At 39.8% G+C, this 16,460-nt stretch overlaps 1 protein-coding gene across 1 annotated transcript in view; it reads left to right on the top strand.

Moving 5' to 3' along the window:
• The window catches only part of CACNA1D (calcium voltage-gated channel subunit alpha1 D), a gene marked incomplete in the record, with an annotated part of 323,715 nt that overhangs the window by 157,864 nt on the left and 149,391 nt on the right, over positions 1-16,460 (top strand). Inside the window, 1 exon segment of the mRNA XM_034775831.1 lies at positions 12,999-13,168. Coding sequence (XP_034631722.1) covers positions 12,999-13,168 — 170 coding nt within the window.

Below are 16,460 nucleotides of genomic sequence, written 5' to 3'. Positions count from 1 at the left end.
CTGCCGGTCCCTGCGAGGGCAGCAGTCAGACAGCCTTCGGCAGCATGTCTGCGGGAGGTCCCCGGTCCCACGGATTTGGCGGCATGCCTGCGGGATGTCCGCCGGTCCCGCGGCTTCGGCGGCCCTCCCGCAGGCATGCCGCCAAATCCGTGGGACCGGGGACCTCCTGCAGGCATGCCTCCGAAGGCAGCCTGCCTGTCGTGCTTGGGGTGTCAAAAAAGCTAGAGCCGCCCCTGCACTCCAGTACAATCCCTTGCAGCCCAGGAAAGAGTTATTGCTGAGTCAGTCAAAATTCTTCCACTGGCTTTTACTGCTTGTGACCATTCTACATTCTCTCCACCACTGGACGCAGATTAAGCCCACAATCTGCCCCTAAATATACCTACTGTCTGAGTAAGATAATAGGATCAAACCTTCCAAACCCTGTTTTATCTTCCAGACAAGGTACTTTATTATCTTTCTGAGACAGATAATACAAAGAAGAGTCATAGAAGTAAAGATCTGATGTTAAATGCAGTTTAAATAACTGGCAGTGCAGATGAGGCTAAGTCATACAAGCCTGATCCTGCAGTCAGTTGGAGATTTGCTTGAGTAAAGACTGCTGGATTGGACTCATAGCCATGCAGCTTTTGTGTATTTTACCTAAGAAAAGTGTATGGCTCACTTCTTCATGTTCAGTATATATTGCATGTATTAAATGTTCACATAACACCTCTGTTCAGCATATGAAGGTGCAACAACCATTAAGAGGGCAGTCAGATGATTAATGGGTCATATACTACTATACAGCTCAAATACATTGTTTAGGATAAAACTAACTAATTTTTCAAATAAGAAAATGTAGAAATCACCACTGAATCAGGACAAGAATAAATGGTGTCACACAGGTTTAATATTTTTGAACACAGATAATGTGGTGCTCAGTCAATATTGGAGACTTCATAGTAGTAAAATGTCAGAAGTAAGTAGAGTTGAGCAAATACTGCAAACAAATCCCCATGAGTATTTGCTCACATTTTTAAATGACTTTATGTTGGCCATGCTTATGCCCCTTTAGTGTTCACTTTCCACGAATATTTGGGGATTCAAGCTTAATGCCACAAATATTTGCAGAAAGAGAATTTCAAAGTTGCATATGTACGTAGACACTGAGACTGGACTTTAATTTGCCCATATGAATATTCATGTAGCACACTTAAGTCTTTCAAGATACCAGAGCAACATCCTGAGATTTGTCTGGCCAACCACAATTAACCAGAATAGCCTGACTGGTGAATGGTGTGTCTCAAATTCTCCAACAGAACTGTTCATTATGCAGCCATATATCTAATAAAAATGGCAATATGAAAAAACCCCAGAATAATTTCAATGACAAATAAATTCAAGGAAATTGCAATCTGCCACCAGATATCCTGTGGGTGTAAAAGTAGGCTAAGGTCATCAGATAAATTATTCATAGTGAATCATTCACTCAGCTCTAGAATTTAGGAGTAAGAATCAGGAAAAAAAGATACATAGGTATGCAATAATTATTTTGCGGTGACTGTTGTGGGCCACGTTCAGATGTGATTTGTAAAGCAGTGTAAATTAGACTCTTTTCGTTTCAGCCAGATTTCTTGAGACTAAGAAGTTAAAGTAGGATAGCAGCAATGTTCAACTTACACCTTTTACTGACTCTTTGGGTTGAGACAGGTTGGGTAAGTAGATGCATAGATGTAAGGGAATCTAACCACTTAAGAGAGTCTTATGCTTAATTCAGCAGGGTTCAGCTGGAAGCCACACCTGAAAGTATTTAACAAGTAGGGTGACCAGACACAAATGTGAAAAATCGGGACAGAGGGCGGGGAGTAATAGGAGCCTATATAAGAAAAAGACCCAAAAATCGGGACTGTCCCTATACAATTGGGACATCTGGTCACCCTATTAACAAGTGAATTCTAACTCCGCTGTTGGCTGCAGGCTGCTGTTTCCATTGGAATTACTGTCTGCTAGTGAGAAAAAGGAAAGTGAAATGTATGCTGGTGCTTGTTTAATTGTCATCAAAGCTGACATTTTTATCCATGGCAATGGGTGTGAACAACAGCTGGTAGCTAGCAGCAGAGTTGTAAGACATCTTGTAAGTATTACATTTTTGTGACCCATACACCTGACACTAAAAGGAGCTTTTCATTCATCTCCAAAATGCTGAACCACTGTTCCTGCATAATAGTGCATTGCTGGCACAAACGTGCTGCCAGTCCACAAGATGACATAATTTTTGCTCTTTTATTATAACTGCTTCTTTCATGAGACTGGTCCAAAACATGCACATTCACTCATCTCCTTCAGAATAGCCTTCAGCAATCTGACAGGCAGGCAGGGAAACGTTAGCTGAGCATTCACACTATGGGCCACATTTTCAAATTCACGTTGTTCTTGCAGTATTTGTCCACACGGAGCCAGATGCTTACCTGAAACCGAGGAGGGCTTGGCTGCTACAAAGCTGGTCGTTGCCACCTTTGCATTCCCCTTATTATCACCGTGGAGCCAGGGGAGCTACTCAGGCCAGGGGCTGACCATTTTTTGGTTGGGCTAAACCTGAGTGGTGCTGAGACCTCATGTGCCTGGTTGCAGTGCCATTCACTCATATTTGGAGAGGGTGGGGGGTCAGACTGTTGTAGAGGAGTGAAGGGATGCCTAAGCAGGGAAGAGGAGATCAGGTCGGGGAGAGGGGACAAATCTATGCTCTGCAAAAACTTTAAATGGTTCTCTGCAGCCCCTGCCCTTATCCTTGTGTGATCTGTCTTGGATCCCCTTCCGTACCCTAGCACAGCCTGTGGTCCTGACGGTACCCAGAATTCGCTATAGTATAGGGATCTGTGGTCAGGCTTTCTTTTGCTAGCTGTGTCCACAGGGCCAGACACAGGGAGGTGGGTGTGGGGTAGCAGGCACTGCAGTTGCTCTGCTCCATTCAAGGATCTCCCTAGGCAGGTGGACTAGGCAAGGTAATTTTAGGGCAGCTTTGCACTGATGGAGCAGCACATAGTTCTCCTATCACAGCTGAGGAGCTGGTCCACAGGATCCAATTCTGAGAGATACTGAAGGTTTCCAGAGAGGTGCTCAGCTCCTCAGAAGGTGGGGCCCACACACTCTGAGCTCATAAATCCCATAAAGTACAAGGCACAGAAATTGAGAGTGGGTCTTGTTTGTACTGATCTGTGTTACGACTTAAAATGAAATAGAATATTAAATACATTATCCAAAAACAGGGTGTGGAGGGGAAATGCATAAACATACATATACCTTTCAGATACCTTTTCAAGTAAAAATAATATTTTTCAATATTAATTCACTAATTCAATACACACTAAACTGTTTTTCTGTGAACAAAGAAAATAATAAATGACAAAACTTCATTATTTATTTATCAAGAGGCATAGTTTTTAATGATGCATGATAATCTATTCCTCAAGACAGTCCTTATCATTGGAGGTTGTATTCTGCTGAAGGCATTAGTACTTCTTTGGGTAGCCATGGGAACAAATAAGAAGATCTTTCAAACACACATTAATAAATCTCTGTAAGTTGCATTTACTTCCTTACTTAAGAACACCAAAGCATATGATTTGACATGTCCTTATATATATATCCTTCTACATGAAAGTCTTACAGGTTACTAAAATAGTTTTAATTTTTTTTTTGCATCTCATTACTATGACACTATTTGCAATGCAGCAATATATGTGTAAAATAATTCTAGGAACTAAGAGCACAGCACTCATACATGCTAATCTCACCCACAATGATAATCAGTTCATGTAATGTAAAATATGCTAGCCAAGATAAGCATGTACACCTAAGAATCCTTGTCTACAGTACACATGGAAAAATCATAGAAAAAGACATTTAAATAATGATACACAAAATAGAAAATGGCAGTGAACTGTCATCCATAGTCTCCTGGCTAAAGGAAAATGAACAGATTTTGACAGTGTTCCTTTTCTTGGCAGAGCAAAGGCTTAATAGAAAAAAAGCAAAAGGAAAAGATAAAAAGTACATAAATAAACAAAGCATACTTGAGAAAGGAGAGGAAATGGTATTCAGCTCTAGAATTTTGCAGGTTATGAACTGAACTATGTTATTTTATTGTTGTGCGAGCGATCACATGGCTGACTGAAATAAAAGTCTGACTTTGCCATAACATTAAAAAAATAAAGCTTGATCCTATGAGGTGCTGATCACTTCTTGGAAGGTGGTGAGCACAATCAACTCCAAAAATGTTATGGGTCTTGAGGGTGCTCATTACATTCATAGAATCATAGAATATCAGGGTTGGAAGGGACCTCAAGAGGTCATCTAGTTCAACCCCCTGCTCAAAGCAGGACCAATTCCCAACTAAATCATCCCAATCAGGGCTTTGTCAAGCCTGACCTTAAAAACCTCTAAGGAAGGAGATTCCACCACCTCCCTAGGTAACCCATGCCAGTGCTTCACCACCCTCCTAGTGAAAAAGTTTTTCCTAATATCCAACTTAAACCTCCCCAACTGCAACTTGAGACCATTACTCCTTATTCTGTCATCAGGTACCACATTGGCAGATTGAACCCATTAAAAGATGTAGTAACACACATAAAAAGCACCCTTCCACAATGTATCTTCCGCTAATAAATCCATCATGCCTTTGTTTAGTGCTGATTCAAAAAGGTTCCTTCCTAGGAGAAATGCAGCACACCTTCAGGTTGCCCACACATATAGCAGGACAACTCCATCATAGAACCAGTAGGTCTCCACTTTACAGTCATGTGTGCTAACAAGCCAGCATCTTGCATGGAGCTGGCTCTATGCCATTCAAGGAGTCCACTACCCCCGCAGAAGTCTGTCACCTCTTGCTGCATTCCTTTGTGCAGCAGAACTGCACCAGGACTGCCATGGCCAGAATGTACTGTATATTTTGCTCAATTGCTAACTCCAACTGACTACATTAACTAAATAAAGGAAGTGAATATCATAATGTTTTCCTTATAAAGGACCCAATCCTCCTTACTTGAGCTTAACTCCCACTGGGATCAATAGGAGTTCAGGATAAATAAAGACTGCAGGATCCAGCATACAGTTATTTTAGACGTGCAACAGAGCAAGTAACTATACTGTATACAAAAACCAGTAATTAAGGATATAGTCTACATTATAGTTTGTCTATTTTATTTGTCTCTCTGTTTCATGGTATATGTGCAACCGGGTGTGAGTGCTTGTGTATATTTATTTGTACTGTTTAAAGTTTGAATTCTTTGTCTGATTTGAGTCTGCTAATTCATTGATTGTTTTGGTTACTACTCCATGAAACCCTCTCTATGTGCTATTCATCCACATTGTAAGCGTGTAAGTACAAAAAATTCCATTATTCTGTGAATCCTCTCTTCAGACAAATGGGAATTTGGAGAATCTGCATTGATGGCTGGGTAGATTATATCAGTGGTTCTCAGTGCTGTGTTCTGGCTATTCTCATTTAGGAGATGGTCCTTTAAGGACTCTATGGTTGGTCTAACCTGCCCCGAGTTAGGCTGAGCCAGGCAGAGAATCAGAGCTGTAACCAGCTCCCAGACTGCATGTCCCCCACCGCCACTCTGCTATGCTAAGCAGTTCTCCCCCACAGAAGAAAATCTATCCCAATATAAAGAGAGAATCTCTGTTTATGCATAGCAGCAGGAACCATTTGGCTTCTTTAGAAAGACCTGGCATGAAATAATTGCTCCAAAGTATCAGGGCATGAATGTACACCGCTTCAGTTTGTATGCTTTTGCCCAGGGCTGCCGAGAGCAGGTTCGGGCCCCTGTGAAAAAAAATTTTCGGGCACCCCAGCAAGGGTGGACCGGCTAAGCAGGGCCTATGACGGGGGGAGGAAGCTGGGGAAGCTGGGCCCCCTTCTGGACTGCTGGGCCCCGGTAGTTTGTACTGGCTTCCCCCCTTCTCGTTGGCCCTGCTTTTCCCTCAGCATTGCTTGTTGCAGGTGGTACTGTACTTGCATAGATAAACTGATCGGGGGCAGTCTCCAGATCCTCATTTGGCAAAGAGACAAAGGCCCTTTTTAGTCAGCAAGGAGCAAAGCTGCCAGTTCAGTCACTAAATACACTGGATTCTTGAAGAGGAATCTGTAAGCAATTCTGTACTCAATGATCTCACATCGGCACTGCAAACTCAACTGACATTTTTCAGAGTAGCAGCCGTGTTAGTCTGTATCCGCAAAAAGAACAGGAGTACTTGTGGCACCTTAGAGACTAACTAATAAATTTGTTAGTCTCTAAGGTGCCACAAGTACTCCTGTTCTTTCAACTGACTTTGACTCAGTTATAATACAGCTGCCTTTTGTAGTGTAGACAGGACTTTAGAAAGCTTTTCTCTGGTTACAGAATATTATTAAGGACCTGTCTGTGCTACAAATTATGATCATGTTGAACTTGATCAATGGACAGTCACATTACAGGCAGACTGTGTATCCTGATTCAGTGGTACCGTATTTGGGAAGAAGGGGAAATCGGAATTATGTAGATAATAGGTCACTAATCAAAAAGCAGGTTACTTTGAAGGAAGAAGCTACTTTGAAAGAAAATAGAGAAGTTGATGAAAAACATATTTGATTTTAAGACTTTGTAGAAGTGTTTCTCATTAGGCCAGACTTGCAAAAAGGTATCCCTCGCAATGTTGGCAGGCTGGCCTACAGAGTCTTAGCCTGGGAGCATGTTGTGTTTAAAAATATGAATCAGTAATCAGTTTGGCTGTTTTTAAACTGTAGGAGTTAAAACAAAAATAGAAGTTTGTTGACTCATATGCTTGTTAAATGCTCATTAAAAGAGCTTTATTTTTAAACTGAGATTTTATAGGCAGTAGGCCAGAGTTTGAGCTCATATATGCTAGTGTACCCAAAGTAACTCTGCCAAAGTTTATAGTTTACACTGATGTGAAAGCAGAGTCTGGCCCAATCAAATTTGGGGGAGGACACCTATGAAGACTATAGTGATAACAAGCTTATCCCATATGGCGAAATTCTGCTCTCCGACATGCGCACATGGTTTCTATTAATTTCAGAGAAGGCCAGGTGTGTATGTCTAAGGGATGATTTTTTCACCGTTGTACTGTGACAGAAAACCTACCATACAGCCAAATTCTGCACTCAGTTAAACCTATTCAACTCCATTGAAGTTAACGCATGGTTTTAAATGGAGACCCATGAAGGGAATTACACTCCCTTGTATGGTCAGCTTTTTTAAAAATAAAAGTGAAAAACATCATAATCTTGGGGATAAAATGCTGCTGCAACTTCCCCCACTGATAAATTGCAGTCGCACTTCACCATGACAATGCCTGACTTCTATGCTTCGTTTAAAATCACCCCAAAAAATTAACTATGTATGTAGAAGACTGTGCTTAATTCCCTGCGTGCACTTATTTTAATAAAAAGTGAAAGTTAAAAGCTGGTTCAGCCATGAATGAAGTGCTGCTAGAAGTAGCAGCCGTGCCAATTGTTTCTTTTCTTAAATGACTTGTTTTACTTTAATCCTTTCAATAGCGGCAGCTTTCAATAGTGCTTAACCCACAAACATCATATATCCATCACTCTTCTGAAGCAAACCTGAACAACTTAACTGAGCAAAGTAAAAAGTCTTGGCAGCAGCCAACAAAAGTCCCTTGTCTTGATTCCACAGCACACCAGGGTAGCTATTTTCTCAAGAGATACCACCTCTGGGATAGCAAACCCACAGCTAAGTGGGCAAATCACGGAAACGAGCACTGCCCCTTTTGTACCCTCTGTATCCAATATGGGCTTAAAACCAGCCTTCTATGAAGCAAACATGATTTTCTAAAGCAGTGGCTCTCAACCTTTCTAGACTACTGTGCTCCTTTCAGGAGTCTGGTTTGTCTTGGGTACCCCCAACTTTCACCTCACTTAAAAACTACTTGCTTACAAAATCAGACATAAAAATACAGAAGTGTCAGAGCACACTGTTACTGAAAAAATGCTTACTTTCTCATGTATACCATATAATTATAAAGTAAATCAATTGGAATATAAATATTGTACTTACATTTCAGTCTATAGGGCAGTATAAACAAGTCATTGTCTGTATGAAATTTTAGTTTGTACTGACTTCGCTAGTGATTTTTACGTAGCCTGTTGTAAAACTAGGCAAATATCTAGGCAAGTTGATGTACCCCCTGGAAGACCTCTGCGTACCCCCAGGGATACACATATCCCTGGTTGAGAACGATTGTTCTAAAGGACTTATGACCCTGTCTGCCCAAACAACTAAACTTTTTAAATTTTTCAATAAAGAACTTAATTCTCAGACAGATCTGCTGAGGGGCTTTTTTTTCATAAATATTTTTGTAAAAGGAGATGCCCTTTTTAAGTATCTCCTCTCGGGATGCTTGGTGGAGAATAGTAAAGGGAAAGTGAGTGCTGGTGTTCTCCAGCTTCATTAAAATGCCATCTAATAAATCAGGATTGTGTTCTGTGTATGCCAAATCTAATTTTTGTTGAATTAAATCCTAACTGGGAAGAGCCGTAGTAAATGCCTCCATATTTAGTTTCTGCAATATCAAGTGAAAGACAAAAGTGGAGTGATTGCATGTGAAGAGCTCTTTAATTCTTGAATAAATTAAACAATTAATATATTTGCTTTGTGAAAAGGCCCAAAGCCGTTCATGGAACACTTTTACGCCACTCTAGGAAGGCAGTATACTGACACCAAACTTAGATGTAATATTTAAAAATAAGAAGCTTTCTATTATTTACATGTCATACAGTATTGGCAACACAACTCTGTACCTATGATTGCACATATCTTATTAAAAATATTTGAGCTAAATCCTGCAGTTCTTATTTGATTAAAACTCACATTTATTTTCTAATATGTCATTTCACGTGAAGAAAAGTTACTAGCTTCAAAAGGATAAGGGCTTCAACAATTGTCCTTGTGACATCATGTTAACTGGGAAGTATTTTCTGATGAGGGCTGATAAAATTCAGTTCCTACACTAAATAAAGAGACACAAAATTTATACTAAAATTGCTCATTACCTGTGTTTGGCTGTGTTTGAATTTCAGCCCTTAATGAACAACTGTACCAAACTGAGAAAGGGTGGAGAGAACAGGTTTAATTTTAAGGAGGAGCTCATTAAAACTTCTTAAACTGTCTATGGTCACTGAGCTCTGTATAAAAATGTAATGGGGAAGAACTTTTTAGATCCTGACATATCCCTGAGTAGTAGTTCCTTTAAGAAAAAAGAAATACCTAAAGGGGACATTTCTGAAGAAGTTTACACCAGTGTAGACTTTGTCGGTTGGCAAACTAAGCTTTAAAATTATAGGATTGGCAGTGGAGGGCCTGCAGTGGTAAATCTAGTGGTATGAACAATCCATACCAGGGATTCTCAAACTGGGGGTCGGGTCCTCTCAGGGGGTCGTGAGGTTATTACATGGGGGGTCGCAAGCTGTCAGCCTCCACCCCAAACCCCACTTTGCCTCCAGCATTTATAATGGTGTTAAATATATAAACAAGTGTTTTTAATTTTTAAGGGGGGTTGCACTCAGAGGCTTGCTATGTGAAAAGGGTCACCAGTACAATAGTTTGAGAACCACTGATCCATACCTTTTAGAAATATGTGATATGGAATGAAAAAAATTTCAGGGTATAACGGTTGAAATTCAGAGTGTGAGGATATCATATTTAGTTGCGGGCTCCCACTGCTTTCTCTATTAATAAGGATATAGCTCCCACTCCCACAAAGGTCAGCATAAATCCAGACTATCTTCTGTAAGGTGTACCAGTCTGCGGACACTGGGGTTTATCAGGGACTATGGACAGTCTGCGAATTTTATGGAAATGTTGCTGTAAATTCAAAGGGATCTTTTCCCACATTGCTTCTGCCACTGATGGTTTGGGTTAGGCTTGAATACACATTTCCAGTTTTCGTGACAATTACAAGTACAGCTGCTTTATTGAGCTCACCATTCAACCAAATACTAATGCCATTGCTCTTGAAGTAATGGGTCAAATATATATAGTTTGGAGTTGCATCATGTGTGCATCCCCCCAAAATATCTTTTATTTACATGGAATGCTACAGTGAATGAGAGCAGTATAAACTGATCTCCTTCATGTGTAAATTATACAGCGAGAACAGCTAGGTGAGGTAATATCATTTATTGGACCAGTTTCTGTTTGTGGAAGGGACAAGCTTTTGAGCTTCGCAGAGCTCTTCCTCTTCCTGTGAAGCTCGAAAGCTTGTCCCTTCCACCAATAAAAGATATTACCTCACCTACCTTGTCTCTCTCATGACCAACACGACTACAACAACACTGCAAACTATAAATTATACAATCATTCCAAACAAGAGAAAACTAAGTAGATTCTACTCTATTTATTTTTTAGATTTATTTACATATTCTCACAATTCTTTAAACAGTATTAAAATCATTGCAGCTGATAGTTTCTTCTTATCAATAAACTAGTGAAGGTTATAAGTAGGTTATGCCCCTGCACTATAATCACGCCTCTCCCTGGAGTAGTGGTGTCAGGGGCCACCGATCCACACAAGGGCTGGTGGTAGCTTGCCCCTGCTCCTCTTTGGAGTACAGTTCCCTCACTGGACTACTGCTCCTTGCCTTCAGGAGGGCTGGGTTCTGTATGGGTGAGGGATGACTCAGCCTCCAGTCAACCAAGAAGATTCTGCAGAGGGAGGACTCAGAGAATGGAACTGAATACTCTATTAAAATGAACAGGGCAGTTCATGCCTCTCAAAGCTATTGTTTCAGGCTGTCTGCATTAGTTACACTCAGGTAATGTTTACAAGGTTTTCTTGGCAACAGTGACGTCTAGAAACATAATTTATTTTTAAATGAAAGTTGCAATTTCAATGGCATAGCCAGGGTGGAAGCCTTAGGTATGTGCCTATACTTATTCCTTAATACAGCCCTGTGCCCAAGGGGACTCTGCACTACCTGTACATCAGGGAGCACAGCTCCCAGTTGGCATTCTCTGTAACAAAGTGGATGAAGGAATGTGGGTCATCAGACACAGGGCTACACAAATTCACTGGCCAAAACTCCTCTCCTAAGGGGAGGATAGGGTGTGTCTCCCTGGCTGTCCCACTTTCTGCCACCGGGTTGGGAGGGATTCCATCCACCCTGCCAAACTGGACATAGGTGCACTGCCCAAGAGTTGGCCCCTTCTCATAAGTCTGCAGTTTTCTTTCCAGAAAGTCACTAATTTTCTTAACTTTCAATAAATCTATCAACATAAATATCTAAATGAGTGTTCTATTAAAAATACAGAAGGCCAAATTCTTCTCTTACTTGCACTGGTTTAAAAATTGGCCAGTGTGGGATTATTGGGGGTGGGCGTTTCTTTTGCAATGCTTGTTTGCTTGAGGTGTCTATTCTATCATTTCCTGTGCAATGTATTGATCACTATTAGATCTTATAAATTGGATTAGAAGTGGAGCTGAAGTACAAATATCTGGTCTGCATACCTACATTTGATGTAAACCATTTTATTTAGTTTCTAATACCTAGCAGTTGTAATATTTTTGTAAACGATTGAATTAAAAATGTAGTTAGTTGTTCCCCAAGCTGTAATGTCATTTCATTAAAGTGAAACCCAAACGATGGGCATTTTCTTTTGTAATAATCACCCATATAAATGTGGGCCAGCCTAATAGACACAATCTAGCCCATCTTATTTCAGAGGTATCTATATGAATACCTCTTTGTTAAGCTTCCTTTGTGCCTGTCACAAACTGGCTGGAAATTTTCCAATAGAGTATGCTTTACTTTCCAAATAATGGGACCAATTCCTTCCCCTGGTAGAAGGGCAAAACTTCTGTTGAATCCAATGGAAGAATTGCCCGCCTATCTGTGGACAAAATTAGGTCCAATGATAGGTTTAAGATGAGGACCCTTCAGATCTTTTGCAAGAAGTCCTATAGTGACAGTACTATCACTTGTAACCTATTTGCAACCTATGGTTCTTTACACAAGTACCATATCTATTGGTACTTAAGCACCTTAGAAAATGTTTGAACACTCTAGCAAAGGAAGACCTGGAGCTCACAGCCATGATATTGCACAATGTGTCTCAAAAATCTGTGTGGACCATGTGTCAAAGTGCATGTTGCAAGAAAGTTGGAAGTCATTGTGGTAACACCCGGGTATAAGTAAGGGCAGAGTATGAGCCACACACCATTTGAAGATAATCTCGTGATAAGAAGTGGCACAAGGGATGAATGGAATCACAAAAGGCTGAACTAGATAGAATATATTTCCTAACAAATGGACGACCAGTCAAAAGGGCATAATCCTGATTTATGAGTAACAGGATTTGGGAGGCCTTCTCACAGAGAACAAAGGGGAAAAAGGTTCAGAATCTTGAGCAACCTCTCTACTTGACCTAATGGAAAGTAAGACAACCTAAGGGAGATCCTTTGTCTGTGAAGCATAGTCAGGACATGTACTGACATAAATAGTTTTGGCAAAGCACCTAACTCAGAGTTAGCAGAGGTGAGGGCAAGTCTAAACCACCATCTTCTTTTTGTGTTGGAAGCAGCACTCTCTCAAAGTACCCTCAGTTCAGTTGGGGAGTATGTTGCTAAAACCGGGAGTATAAATTGTGGTGGAGCCGGACAGAATAATGTTTAAGTTTTTTAATTAGACTTAAATTTCACAACAGTTGAGGCTTCAAAGAGTGTAGAGGCCAAAATCATAGAAACTGTACTCTTTGGTAAATAGAATTCTTGATTTTTATAAACTGTATGTATTACCAGTTATGAAAAGTGTAGCTTGAAAGAAATTTGGCATGAACTTTTAGCACCACAGTCTTGCTTTGAACAAATCTTTCAAATCTTCTGTATAGTATCTTTAGTTCTTTTGCTGTGTCAAATCTAGTCTTCAATGTAGATTCCTTGTCAAAAATGCCATGCAGCCTTATAATCAATATTTGTTCTGTTTTATCTGAATTCAATAGGGAATTTTCCAAGGAAAGAGAAAAAGCCAAAGCCCGAGGGGACTTTCAGAAGCTGCGTGAAAAGCAGCAGCTTGAAGAGGATCTGAAGGGATATTTAGATTGGATTACACAGGCAGAAGACATTGACCCTGAGAATGAGGAGGAGGGTGATGAAGAAGGCAAACGGAACAGTACGTATTCTTTACACTTTATACTCCCACTGAAAGACAATTGGACTGCTTGGAGAAAAGTTGAAATAAGGGAGAGGATATAGCATATCAAATATTACTATACTAATTTAGTGTTGTGTAAAAATTTGCATTAGTTGAGTATCCACATCTTTATTAATATTCATTTACCTACTGCCATAACAAATGGACTGGAAACGTATCCCCAGATTTTGCCCTGCTTTACTCCTGTACAAACTGTGATCCACACTCTATTTTGATACCCACTATTAAGGTTTGAAAAGCATTGTTTTATAAAGGTTTTCTATTTTATTTTTGGTTTCTAAAATAATAGTGGCTATACAAATTGCATGCAACTCAATGACATTTCAAATCTAGACTCTTACTGGCATAGCCAAAAGGGATATATGATTGTCAGTGGTTGTGTGTATTAGAGTTAGAAGAAAATGACTCAGAAAAGTACATTCTTAACTCCACATTCAAACCCCAAGAAACAGGAGACATTGAGAAAAACCTAAAGATTAAATGTTTAAGCCTTCTATTGTGTTAAAAAAGATGGTTTCCACTAATTCTGTGAGGAAAGAAATTACACTTCAGACATCCCCTCTTGTCTAGCAGTTAAGGCTAGGTCTAGGCAGTGGGTTAATGTACAGCAAGCCAGGGTGTGACTCCACAGTGCACTAATTTGCCGTGTAGTAATTTGCCATGTAGAATAGCCCTAAGCATGGTATATGAAGATATCTTTATGAAGAGTGTTTACATGAGGTGAAATACTTGAAATCTTTGTGGACTTTTAGTCAACATTAAAAAACGGTCACTGTTGCTTTCTTTATATAGTTCACCTATTATAGAGTACTGTAATAATGACAATGGTAACAATAAATGTTTTAACACCTTCAGATTTATATCATGAAAGTCCTCAAATGCTTCTACACCAAAAAGTCTTAGCAGAAATGTCTACAATGAAGAGGTTAATTTTATGACTTTGCAACAATTGTACAGGGTTTGTAGTTGTCAGCTAAAGTCTGTGTAACTCAGAAATTTCAAATATACCTCTAATGGAAAGGTTTTTATACTTCCTACTTTATTTGAAAAGTAGTGATTAAAGTTTTAATATGAAATGTATGATGCTGTAGATGAGTGACCATGTGGAATTAAAACATTTCTGTTGTGGGGTTTCTTAACGAAATGCGGTTACCCATAAGATTGGAGGTTGAGGGCCAGATTTTGACACCCTTATTTATGTTGAGTACTCCTCAGATAGTTCTACTGGAACCAGTGGGAGCTATTTACCCAGCAAGATACTATTCAGTATAATTAAAGGTATCAGAATCTGGCAAGGAGTGATTTGTCATGGACAGAAACTCGGAACAGTATTCCTTATTACATTAATACATATTCATTGTTATTGATATTGCAAGTATAGTATTGTTATTTAATTATAAGAAATTGCATTCTTTTAAACATATTTGTTACCATATGTTTAAAATATTTCAATAATGTCTTAGCTTTTGAACATCAATGTAATACTTCATTGATTTGCAAATCAGCGTTGTAGCTAGAAATGATTTCCAGGCATAATGTTTGTCAAAACTGGTAAATATTGTGTGGTTTGTTCCTGAAATTTATTGAAATCATTTTTTTGGTTTTGGAACTTATTGTCACATAAAAATAATATTTAGGCTAACTCCTGTCCCCAGAGTTCCGGATTCCAGAAGATTAGACTTTTGGTTCACAGTGCCAATAAAGTCTGAACCCATGTTACTGTCTTAGAGGAAACAGAGTTTTATCCTTGATACTGTGGGAGAGTGGGAGGCAAGCTTGGGCTGGTGTTGTTACCTAAAAGGGGTAATGTATATGTATAAAAGACACCCCATGCAGAGTTTTTATCCTTGAAAGGCAGAAGAGGCAGAGACAGTCTGGAGTTCACTAAGCATTGCTATTGCTATTGATCTTATGTGGAAAGCACTCATATACTGGCGTAATGGGTGTCAGTATAAAAGACTAAGATAAATAAAAGAAATGTGTATGTTTTAGAGAGTACAGTCTGTGTCCACATGGTGGTTGTGATGGTTCGATCACAGAGACCCCGTTGGGACTGTCACCTGATGTGCTGAGACTACTCCGAGCCCATTTTCTCTGCCAGTTTGGGCCTCCAGAACCCTGTCTTGTTGAGTCAGACACGCAAGCCTGCTGCAACACAGACCCAGAGTCTGAACCACACCCCCAAAGCTGCAGACTTAACTGAAAACAGCTTACAAAGTGCTCCTGTCTCCAGCACCCAGACACCCAGCTCCCAATGGGGTCTGAACCCCAAATAAATCCATTTTACTCTGTATAAAGCTTATACAGGGTAAACTCATAAATTGTCCACCCTCTATAACACTGATAGAGAGATATGCACAGCTGTTTGCTCCCCCAGGTACTAATCACTTACTCTGGGTTCAATAATAAACAAAAGTCATTTTATTAAGAATAAAAAGTAGGATTTAAGTGGTTCCAAGAAATAACAGAACAAAGTAAGTTACCAAGTAAAATAAAGCCAAAACACGCAAGTCTAAGCCTAATACATTAGGAAACTGAATACAGGTAAATCTCACCCTCAGAGATGTTTCAATAAGCTTCTTTCACAGACTAGACTTCTTAATCTGGGCCCAATCCTTTCCCCTGGTACAGTTCTTGTTAGTTCCAGCAGGCATCTTAGATGAAAAGCAGGGGATTCCACATGACTGGGATCCCTTTGTTCTATTCCACCCCCTTTTACAGCTTTGGCACAAGGCGGGAATCCTTTGTCTCTCTCTGGGTTCCCCCCCTCCATCTAAATGGAAAAGCACTGGATTAAAGATGGATTCCAGTATCATGTGACATGTTCACATGTCCTGTGAGACTTCATTACCCAGCACGTATACAGGAAGGCTTACAAGTAAACAGAGCCATCTACAACCAATTGTCCTAATTAATGGGAGCCATCAAGATTCCAAACCACCATTGATTGCCCACACTTTGCATAATTACAATAGAACCTCAGAGTTATATTTCATATTCCTACTTTCAGATACAAGAATGATACATTCATACAAATAGGATGATGATGACACTCAGTAGATTATAAGCTTTTAATGATACCTTACAAGAGACCTTTTGCATAAAGTATATTCCAGTTACATCGTATCCACCCTTACAAACATATTTTTTAAAAATATGGAGTGCAATGTCACAGTGGTCACTGAACAACACCTGAGAAAACAGACCTTGTGCATGGGACTTATACAAGGTCACAATCTTCTTGCCCAAC

Source organism: Trachemys scripta, chromosome 7 (genome assembly GCF_013100865.1).
Source record: "Trachemys scripta elegans isolate TJP31775 chromosome 7, CAS_Tse_1.0, whole genome shotgun sequence".
In the NCBI taxonomy this organism is placed as follows: Eukaryota; Metazoa; Chordata; order Testudines; family Emydidae; genus Trachemys; species Trachemys scripta.
This window is presented reverse-complemented; position numbering and strand designations above follow the sequence as displayed.